Genomic DNA, 10,866 nt, shown 5'->3' on the forward strand with positions numbered 1-10,866 from the left:
TCCCCTTCAAACACTGCAGGATAAAGTTTCTGTTGGAAGGAAGTGAAGGAAATTTAGAGACCCATTCTCAAAGGCTTTGTGCTATTTTCCAGTCCAAAAAGTGTTTTAGAACAGTTATACTATTTCAAAAGGCAAAGGAGAACTGCAGTATTCATAATAGTAGGGATGGTTATAGAATAACAACAAAAAAATCTGGCTAAAAGAGTGGTGTCCTCAGCCATGATTCTCTGTAATAAGAATTCCTGACACTATTCAGTGATGACCCATCACAGGATCACAAAACATCACTGTCCACTTTTCCTAAGTTATGTTTGCACAGTTTCTCTTCCACTTATTCAATTGAACACCAACAGTAACCATTTCAGCATCAGTTAAAAACAAACTGAATATCTAGGAACACTATGCTAGAAAGATAAACAGGATCAGGTATTTCTCTAAAGGGGAGAGAGAGGTAGATAGAAAGCTTGCTATGAGTTTGGTTTAGAGACACCAGGCCAAGAGGATCAACAGTTAACAGCAAACTTAAAAGCATAAGGACAGAAAAAAACAAGACAATAACAAGCCCAGAAAGGAGAAACAAGTCTACTACCAACTAAGTTTGCTTCCTGTTTATAAAGCAGTCACCTCACTCAGACTCATCCTGCCTATAATTTTAGTCAATGCCAATGTAGTTACCGTAGAAACAGGAAATACTTAAGTTGCATGCACTAAGAATGATTTGTCAGGTGTCATACCTGTTTTGTTACCTGCTTAAAAAAATGTTCCACTGAGAACAGATGCCATGCTTCCTTCCAACAAGTAGGATTCAGAAAAAGACAGTCTAAGCTCATGACATATCAACAGACTAAGTGTTGTATTTTTTAATATTGTCTCACTTCTGTTGTCAATACAGACCAAATTGTTTGTGGTTTGTTGAAATTAAACTATGACTGCTCACTAGTCTTATTCTATAAAGAGGACACGGTACTACTCCAAGTTAGAGAACTATTGCAAAGCAGCTATTTCTAACAATACAGCATCTGTCAAAACAGCCAACTGCTGCTATTTCTAGTTTTGAAATAAGCAAGTCCATTTTACTGGGCAGCATGTTCTTAATTGGAGGACAGCGTTGAGAAGCATTTCTTCCATGTGGTCTGCAGTAAGGTTATGTCACCGGATTATTTACTATAGCTCACTTCTTACAGATTACTTGTTTTCTTTGGGTAAGTCACAACAATGCCGATCTTCTAAAGAGGCCGCCGAGCCCAGCTCAGGGGTAGGCCCAGCACCAGCCGCTTTCTCAGTCTCTCCCAGCTCCACCTGTCACGATCAAGGCTACAAAAGCGGACAGTGAAAGAGAAATGAACACAGCTCAAAAGCCGAAGGCTTCCGTGCCACCTCCACACGATCGCCGTGCAGCTGCCGCCGCCGGAGCCTTCCTTCCTGCACCGAGAGCCGCAGGCGGCAACCCACGGACCTAAAAACACTCGACTCTCCCACCCCGAGCCACGACCAGCCCGGGCCGAGGCAAAGCCCATCAAAGTTTGCTCGGCGGCTCCTCCTGTCGATCGGTCGCCGGCTGAAGAAACAGGCAGCGGCGAAGAGGCGAGGGCCGGGGCGGGGAGCGGCGCAGGCCGGGTCGGGCCAGGCCGCGGGGGCTCCCGCAGGCTGCTCCACACGCACCCCGGAAACGGCGGGCCGGGCGGGCTCCCTCTACCGGCCCCGCCACCTCCCGCCCGGCCCCGCCGCGGCCTACACCGCCGTCCGCCACCCCCGCGGCCGCGACCCCCGCCGCCCCGGAGGCTCCAGTCCCACACCCCCCACGGGCAGCCCACCCGCAGGGCGGCCGGGGCCATGCGCGGCGGACGACGCTTACCTCGGGGGGCGTAGGAGGCCAGAGCGGGGCGGCGGGCCGGGGCCGCTGGCGCTTTTATCCTCTCGCCTCCGCCGTTTCGCTACAAAATGGCGGACGGGGTCGCGCGCTCACGTCGCGGCCTTTCCCCTCCCCCGTCCCCTCGCGGCACGCCAGCGGGGGGGGGCAGCGGGGGCGCGGGTGGGCGGGGCTCCCGCCGAGCCTCCCGCCCCCCGGCTTGGCGCTCCACCAATCAGAACGCAGGGCCGCCCGCGATCTGCCCAATCAGCGCGGCGCGACCTCTGGGGGGGACGTCCTGCCGTCCTCCCCCCCGGCCCTCCGCGCGGAGCAAGCGCCGCGCACCCATTGGGCGAGAGCGGCCGGAGTCCTTCCTACCGCTTTGGCCAATCAGCGCTGGCAGGCCTCCTGATCCACGCATGCGCACCAGCGGCCAACGCCGGGCTGGCAAGGCCGACCAATGAGCGCGGGGCGCTGCGCTGGGGCGGGGCGGGAAGGGGAAGTGGCGGGGAGCGCCAAAGGGCGCGCGGAGTCATGGGCGGGGCGGGGGCGTCCCTCCCCGAGTGGTGCGGTCCGGCCCGCCTCCCCCCCCGGGCCGTGGTACGGCCCCAGGCACCTCCCCCCCGCGCAGCGCGGTGGTACGGCCCCAGGCCGTGCATCCCCTCGACATAGCGGCGCGGAGCGGGGCGCCGCAGCCGCCTCCCCGCGCTGCTGCAGGAGCCATTTTGCCCCGAAATTCTATTTACCCAGCTCGCTGGCCTCGGTCCCGGGGAGGAAGCTCTTCAGCCCCTCAGGGCCACCGCCCCGCGCCCCGGGACGGCTCCTTCCCGCCCGCCTGAGGCACCCCACGCCCGCCTTCCAGCCCCCCGGGGCAGCAACGCTGGGATGGGGACCCCCAGGAGGGCACCCTGGGTACGAGGGCCTGAGGCAGGCGATGGGGCCTCACCTCTGGCAGGGGAGCCAGCCGCCATGGGGTCAGCACCCAAACCGCGGCCCTGTGCTGTCCACCCCAGCGCTTGGAGAGCTGGGCTGGCGTTCCGGGACATGGCTTCGTCCTCCGCATCCCACAGCTTCGTCCTCCGCATCCCACGGCTTCAGCCCCGCATCCCATGGCGCGAGCACCCCCAGCCCCACAGAAACCACCTCGTGCCTGCCCAGCGCACGCACCACAACGTCACTTTTATTGAGTCGAGGTCCCTCCACTTTCTGCACTTAGAAAATACATTTTAAAAAGGCCGGTGTTTGTAAACAGTCAGGGGAACGGTAAGGCAAACAGAGAAACGGCCACAGCACCTCCATACCCCCTCTGCTCTCAACCCCCCCAGGGCGATCAAGGGAGCCCAGCAGCTCCCTGGGTGACAACCAAAGACTTGCGACTCCATGTCTGCCTCCGCTTGGGCCATGGGACCTCACCTTTGGGAAAGCCTGAACCACAAAAGCCACCAGGTACCAAACCCCTCTCTGATGGGGGACAGGTACTGAAAGGCATCTTGGCATTGGCATCTGCTGAGCCTTGAGCATCCCGGTCCCCGCTGGGCACCACAGGAGGTGGCTCTGTGCTCCCCACACCCAGGAGGAGCAGTCTGCAGGGCTGGGTGGTGTCACGGTGGGCACCCTCTTCTTTATGCCAAGGGGTCCTCCAAGGCCCAGCGCTGGCTCTCAGGCAGCAGCTGGGCGAAGGCGCTCAGGAGGCAGCTGGTGCCATACAAACGGGGGATCTGCTGGAGCCTGGTTTTGTCAAAAATTGAGGGCACAGAAGTTGGAGGTACCTTGGGGGAGGCAGGAGGGACACATGCCTTTACAGGGTCCCTCAAACATTCATGCTGTGCTCGGGGCTTCCTCCTCCTCCTCCTCCATCTGGGTCTCCCCTTCTTGTCCCAAGAAGCAGTGCGGAGGTCCACATTTACCCACAGCAAGCATTGGTAGGGAAAGACCAAATGTTTCCACGTGGGGAAGTGGCCACGTGCTGTCCTCCCACCCACCGCCACTGGTTGCAGAGGGAGAGAACCACAGTGAGAAGTACAGAAGCACGCCATGGTTCACCCTCCCGCCACGACAGCCTGGGCTGCTTCCAGAAGATGCAGAAGGAGCAAAATCAGGTGCTGCACGAAGCTGGGCTGGACCCTCATCACAGAAGTAGCAATAGATACACATGAATTCCTACCTCCCCCAGGGTTTTAGAGGCCAAACAAGGAACAAGGAAACTCCAAGACTGAACAAGACCAGTTTGCTGTTGAGGTTTAACTCCCCCAACTGATTCTGCAGCTGGAGAACTGCTCAACCCAGTGAAAGCAGAAGTGAAACTATTATCCAGACAGGCAACGTAGGGACAGCCCAGAGCAACACCAGCCACAGAGAGCGTAAACAACCAAGGGGAACAATATAAAACGGATTAATACTGACTGCTTTATCTCCAAAGCGTCTCTTAAAACCTACACCTGACCCAGTCGCATTCCCTGGACACCTCCTGGAACAAATGGATTGGAAATCTGGAGAAGAGCTTTGCTCTAGCGTAGTATCTCCAGTAGGTCAATGCAGCCACAGCACCTTCTCTAGCGAGCCAGCAACCCCTGGCAGGGGAAACGTTGCACCTGTGTGTCCCTACCCTGGGATCGTCCTGTTCCTCCAAAAAAAAAAATCAGGCTGAAGGTGATGGTCCCACTTTGTAACAGAAAGTGCAGCCCAGGCAGAGGGAGATGTAAGAGTAAGGGCAGGAGACTGGCAAGATGAGCCACGGGAAAGCAGAGTTCAAACCAAACCAAACACTGACACAGAAGAGGACGACAGGGATGTCACCCTGTCTGATAAACATGATTACTAGTTCCCTTTATGCAAGTCACGCTGTCTTCCTCCAACGATGGGAGAAGGAGGAGTTTAAGCTGTGGAGAGGAGCTCCACCAGCACAGGGGTACACGGGTGAGAGCGGCATGCCTTCGCAAACCCCAACTGCGACCCCTTAGTGATGTCTAAGGTAGTGATGTCTACCCTGGAGGGGCAGAAAGGGCTTGACCTGGACTACAGGTCCCCTTGTAGTGATGCTCTGGCTTCACCAGGGAGTCAGGGCTGAGAGGACAAGCCTGACTGCCTGGCGCGTTAAGACGACGAGATACAAACCACCACCGCAGGGCATTTTCAACCGAGCCCCAGATTACAATGCTCCTCTTGGATCTTCCTAACACTCCAACGTGTTTTCTCCCTGCTTCCCTTTGGTCCTAGGGGAAATCTGCATCCCCACAGCAGCAGTGCAGTCCAGCCTGGAGGAGGAGTCAGGCTGTGAGATCCACGAAGATGGCGTTGGCAGTGGTCTGTCCAAAGATGAAGGCTCCGAGGGTGACCATGAACACCCCGTAGCTGACCTGGGCCCACCAGCTGCAGATACAGGAGGACAGGGCATGTTTAGAGGGGACCTTCATGCCAACATCCACAGGGGAAACGGGGAGAGGGGAAAGGTGTTTCGGTTACCTGATTGCCCTGGTTTCTTGGATCTCTGAGAGCTTCGCTTGAATCAGGCAGAGCCCTGAAAGGGAAAGGAGGCAAATTAAACCCAGACGAGGACTGAGCAGACACCCCACAAGCCATGGAGCTGCACTCCCCGTTACGGAGCAGAGAGTCCAGTCAAAACAGTTGGGCTGCCACCTGACTTCATGCCACACTTTCGTCCTTCTCTAAAGACCTCCTGGTTCCTGCATCTCCATCCTGCTCCCTCCCTCTTTGAGACACAAGGCTAAGAGACCTCCACTGGCCCCTGAACATCCCAGGATGCCCTACCTGGGAAGACGAAGATGAAGCAGGCAGCCAAGCCCCCGATGACAGAGATGACTTTGCCGATGTCGGGGATGAAGAGTGCCAGGAGGAGGGTCAGGAGGAACCAGCTGATGGTCTGAAGCAGGCGCCTCCTCCGCTCCCGAACCACGTCCTCTTCCACCGTCACCCCAGTGTAGCGGAGCCAGAGACCTTCTAAGACAGCCCTGTGGGCAAAGACCAAGGGAACAATATAAACTGGTTTCCCCGCGCTGCCCCTCCTGCCCACACCAGCCCCTGCCCCCTCCCAGCGCTCACCGTCCACAGAAGTGCAGGATGGGGTAAGACGTCAGCACACAGAGGATGATGAAGGCCCGGGCGAGGGCAACAGGGATGTCGTTGGAGGGGTAGGACAGCAAGACGTCCTGCTCCACACCAGCTCCAAAGGTCAGGAAGCCGCAGACGCCTGCCGGGAAGGGAGCAGTCAGCAGGGGACAGGGACAAGCCTCCTGCATGTGTGTTTGAGGGACCAGACTTGGATGGATATGGCACAGGGCACATTGCAAGGGGGGTTAGATGGACTCCCCTCCCTTCCCGCTCTGTCCCTCTGCTGACCAGAGGGTCCGTACCCTCCAGAAGCTCACAGCCCCTTCAGAGGACTATGCCACACTCACACAGCATCCCCTTGCTCACCAGTGCCCGTGTAGACGAAGAGAGCGATCACCATGGCCGCTGTCACCACCACTCCCCAGGTCTTCACCTCTGGCTGCTTCATGCTGTTAAAGACGGGCACGCTACTCACATGGCACTGCCGGGGACACAGAGAGAGAGCAGGGACACATGATGGGCTGAGCCCAAGCACACAGGATCCCACACATGATATCCCCAGGTTTGGCGTGAGATCGTGATCCCCCCAGGTTTGTCGCTGGAGAAGAAAAGCAGGGGACAGGCTGCCCTGGCCTTTCCAGCTGGGGTAAAATTGATGCATCTCCATCCAGGATGCAGTAAGATGTTAAACTGGCTTCAGCCCCCTCACAAAGCTGTGCAGTGAGCACACTGGGAGCGTTTTGGCTGATCACCCAGGGGAGCATCCCTGGACCATGCTGGTCCCCCACCCAGGCGGCCACAGGTGAGAAGGGGAGCGCCAGGCTTGTGGCCTTACCTGGAACCCAAAGCAGATGGTGGGCATGGCATTGAAGACGGCAGTCCAGGTGGAGGGGCTGGCGGGAGAGAAACACCCACCGGTCAGACCAGGGCCCCCCGCGTCCCCCACTCAGCGCCCCGGGGGAGGATGAGCTGGGGGTGCTCAGCGATGGACTCGCTCCTCTGCTGACCTGCCCGCGCTGCAGTCACTGTGTCCCCCCACCCAGGATGATGCCTTTGCATGGAGTGAGGTTTTCCTGGGACCTGGCACTCCCTGAAGACCAGGGCCTTCACTGAGACAGAACCAGCCAAAATTGAGGACATACAAAAATAAAAGTATCAGTAAAAAAATAAGAATCTACTTGGGCAGTGCTGAAAACCAGTCTAATCTTTGCTCTGCCCTAAAATTCCCACTGGCTGCACTGGGTCCATAAATGTCCCCAAACCGTGAGGGAGAGGACAGGCCACAGGGGCTGTGTGGCCAAGGAAATAACCAAAATCATCCTAAAATAGACACAGCCCTGGTTGCTGGGTGAGCACAAGCACTGCAGGGGGAACTGTGGGCCTGGCTGTATTGGAGCTAAAAGTCAATCAGCTCTCCTCAAAACCTGCAATGGAGCCATGGGGACCTCCAAGAGGTCTTTTTCCTCTCCTTCACCACCTCCTGCTCTGAGATATGCAGAGATGCAGCCACTTGGGAGCTTCTGGCAGCAACATGCAGTGTGCCTGGGCCAAGGGATGGGACTCATGAAGGATTTGTACCCAGCCTTTGCAGCCCTCGCTCCCAAACCCCTGCTTGGCTCTGCAGTGCTGTGATGGCCACGATGAGCATCAGGTCTCTTGCACTCACCTGGTGGGGATCTCCACAGGCATGAGCTCCTTGTCGGGCCAGATGTACTTGATGATAATGACTGCTGTGACGTACCATGTGCCAATCACACTTAGGGAGCTGCAAGAGGGGACAAGAGACTGTCAGCGTGCTGCCTCCCTGCTCTGTGGAGGGTCTCCTCCCAGCCTCTCCAGCCCCATCTTCCTCCCTGCAGAGCCCAGGCCACCCCAATCCTTCCCATCAGGACTCTCCCTTCCCACGGGAATATGCCAGGCACTGTCACCCACTGTCCCCAGTGCAGATGCCAACGCAATGCCACTGTGCTCAGGGGCTTGTGAGTAGCAGACCTGCCAGCAAGGGGATGGACTGGGTTTGGGGCAGGAGAAAGAGGCGAGTGTTAAAGAAATGACACTCCTTGGTAGCCCTGGTCCACCTCCAGTAGCCAGGTGACACCAAGGTGCTTGGTGGAGCAGGGCTGGCCTGCAGACCACCCGGCTCGGGGATCCTCACTGGCTCTCCTTCCTGCTGGATGGCCAACTCCAAAGACAGGGAACAACACAGTTGAAAGCAGCTCTCCCCGCTTCCTCCAGCGAGCAGAAGGGAGGGACACAAGCCCCAGAGTATGACACTGTGGCCGCATGGTGCTCAGCAGCTCCTCTGCTTCCCAGATGGGGAAATCGAGGCATGGGAAGGCAGAGGAGAAGATGTCCAACCCCTCAGGGGCAAGCGGGCAGATATGGCGCTAGAACCACGGCGTTTCCACTCCCTGTCCCCTGGGACCATGCTTAGGTGGGTGCTGGCTGGCCCATGCTGGCTCCCAGCCCAGAGATCTCTCCCCACCCACCTGGCATATTTTTGGAAGCCGATCTCCTTGGGGATGGAGAGGGGCAGGATGAGGAGGAAGGCAGTGATGCTGATGGTGAACTTGCGGTCCGTGTACCAGTGGCTGCTCCCAGCTTCCTCGGGCTCCGTCACCAGAGCAGCAATGACTGTGGGGGCAACCGGGGCGGTCAGCTTGTCCCCTTCCAGCCGAAGGGGCAGCAACCGGTTATTTTTTTCCCCCGTGGGACACACTTACTCTTGTCCTCCTGGTCTCCGATGATGATGAGGAAAGCAATGCAGGTGCCAAAGGTGTAGACGGCAATGGCCACCTCACACAGCACGCCAGGCACCTTCCCACAGACGGCCCACACAACCTCCTGGTAGGTCCGCTCGTTGCTGGCCTGCGAGCAGTACGCCAGGATGACCAAGCCTCCGATGATGAAGATCAGCATGCACTGGGGTGGGGAAAGAGGCAGGGAGGGGACAGTGAGGCAACGGTGTGACGAGGTCCCCAAAGCCACCTCAGGCAACCACCCTCGTACACACAGAGCATCTCCAGGGTCCCTCACCCAACAGGGCTTCCTCCCAGGAGCCACGTCCTCCCTGAGCACCTTCTGGGGCTCCACACGTCCCAGCCACGTCCCCTCCCCTCCCTCTCACCATCTGCAGTGCGATGCCCGCGGCCACACCACCAGCCATGCTGAAGGCGGCGGGAAAGTTGAGCAGCCCAGCCCCGAGGGCAGCATTGACCACGATGAAGACGGCTCCCAGAGCCGATGTGGCCCCCAGACCATTTCCTTGGCTCTCTCCGCTCTTCGGCACTGTCTCCACACTGGGGCTCTGCAGGAGCCTGGCCCGTTCCCCGGCATCAGCGCTCCACTCCCAATCCTTGTAGTCACTGTTGATGCTCCCGGTGCCCTGAGCCATTGTCCCTCCTAGGGTGGCACACGCCACCGTCCACGTCCCACTAGTGCTCCTCCACCGGGCTCAGCCGGCCACCTTGAGGAGGGTCCTCTGCCAGTGCTGGCTCCATCAGGCCGGGAGGGCAGCGAACAGGCAGGCTGGGACCGCAGCAGCGTGGGGGTCAGGCACTTCACTGCTCCTAGAACGGGATGAAGAAGGACACGGTGTTAATTAAGGTATGTTAACAAGGGACAACCTGGGCATCAGATGGGCGGCACAGAGGAAATGAGTTCCCTGGGTCTCAGCTTGGGGGTCACAGCACACAGGTGTCCTCACACCATCAGAGATACAGCAGGAGAACTCACCTCTCGTCCCCCAAATTCAGGGCGAGGACACCGCTGCCATCAGCCGGGGGACTGAGCCCCGGCCGCGGGGCTGGGGAGCTGCAGCCTCACAGCAGGACTCACCTTTCTGCGAGCACGAGACCCAGTGTCACGGCTCGCTTCCTGATTTCCAGCCCCGATTCCTGCAAGCTCTGCAAGAGCTGCTGTGCATGTGCTCCCGGGTAAAGGTCAAGGCTGGGCTCAACTGCAACGACCCGCGCACGCAGCAGAAACACCGTGTCACCAGGACAAGCAGGACCAGCCGCTCCCAACGCACCCCCAGGGTGACCATCAGCACGAGGTGTCTCAGAAGCTTTTGGACCTGAAGACCTGGTGTTTCCAGCACCGCAGCCCTCAGGGGCTGGACAGCCCAGATCTCACCCCAGTGCCTCGCTGAACTGAAGGAGATCAACCCTCACAACCGGGCAGGGCTTCGCAGGGACCTTCACAGCCAAGGGAAATCTCTTTTCAAGGGAAATATCTTTTTTTTTTTGATGACATCTCCAAGGACTCTTACTGGCCACCCCACCCTTTGCTTCTAGGCTACTGAAACCCCACGCTTGTGCTACAAATCCTCTTCAAAGGTTTCTGGGGAAGGGGAAAACCCGCCGGCTCTGTGCGGGGGAAGAAGAAAGGCAGCCCTCCCTCTCCCCCGGGGGTAGGAGCGCAGAGGGGACAGGTCGCAGGTCCCCAGGCCGGTGGGTCCGCTGGCACGCGTGGGTCCGCTTTGGCTGAAGCCCCCGCCCGGACGAGGAAGGGGCCGATGCTTCTCCCACGGCCGGAGGAGGATGCTGCAGGGTGCCCGGCTGTCCCTTCGCCCCAGGCAAAGCCACCGTACCGGTGACAACCAGAGACCCTGAGAGCAGGCGCTTCTCCGAGGGTGACTCGACAAACCCACGGACCCGCGTGGGCCCCGGCGGCGCCCCACGCCCGCCCCGCTCCGGGAGAAGCCAGGCCCGCAGCCGGTGGCGGTCACCCCGCCTCTGCAGAGGCTGCCCTCGGGGACGCGACGCGGCCCCAGCGGGTGGCTGGGCTCCCCGCGTACCCCCACCCAGCGCCCCCCCGTGTCCCGGCCCCGCTCACCGGTGGGAGCCCGCTCCGCTCCGGCCCCGGCTGGGCTCGGCGGCGGCGCAGCGGCGGCACCGCCCTGCCCGCTGCACGCCGGGGGTTGTAGTCCGCCCCCGGCCCGCCCCTGG

General features: G+C 59.1%; 2 protein-coding genes across 14 annotated transcripts in view; both read right to left on the reverse strand.

Annotated features, from left to right (window-relative positions):
• CNOT1 (CCR4-NOT transcription complex subunit 1) overlaps positions 1 to 2,012 on the reverse strand; it is a 60,511-nt gene extending 58,499 nt beyond the window's left edge. For 10 of the 12 annotated variants that reach the window (XR_014229100.1, XR_014229101.1, XM_082320736.1 and 7 more), the window contains exon 1: positions 1,856 to 2,012. The gene's annotated coding sequence lies outside the window, so the exon portion shown is untranslated. Of the gene's footprint in view, positions 1 to 734; positions 756 to 1,182; positions 1,614 to 1,855 lie in introns of those variants that run through there. The other 2 variants (XM_082320737.1, XM_082320738.1) reach the window with 2 other exon arrangements.
• Positions 2,013 to 3,097: 1,085 nt separating this feature from the next.
• SLC38A7 (solute carrier family 38 member 7) lies at positions 3,098 to 10,806 on the reverse strand. Of its 2 annotated transcripts, none has more exons than XM_082318974.1 (11): positions 10,754 to 10,806; positions 9,045 to 9,486; positions 8,641 to 8,839; positions 8,407 to 8,551; positions 7,584 to 7,682; positions 6,753 to 6,810; positions 6,284 to 6,398; positions 5,909 to 6,056; positions 5,618 to 5,817; positions 5,312 to 5,366; positions 3,098 to 5,218 (listed from the first exon to the last, which is right to left on the reverse strand). In XM_082318974.1, exons 2-11 carry the CDS (start codon positions 9,309 to 9,311, stop codon positions 5,116 to 5,118), a joined length of 1,389 nt encoding a protein of 462 aa, XP_082175100.1. In that variant the 5' UTR covers positions 9,312 to 9,486; positions 10,754 to 10,806; the 3' UTR covers positions 3,098 to 5,115. The 2 variants fall into 2 exon arrangements, with proteins under 2 accessions (XP_082175100.1, XP_082175101.1); XM_082318975.1 differs by lacking the exon at positions 10,754 to 10,806 and adding an exon at positions 9,755 to 10,299.
• Between the last annotated feature and the right edge of the window lie 60 nt (positions 10,807 to 10,866).

The sequence above is a fragment of the Platalea leucorodia genome, assembly GCF_965183815.1.
Source record: "Platalea leucorodia genome assembly, chromosome: 8".
Lineage (NCBI taxonomy): Eukaryota > Metazoa > Chordata > Aves > Pelecaniformes > Threskiornithidae > Platalea > Platalea leucorodia.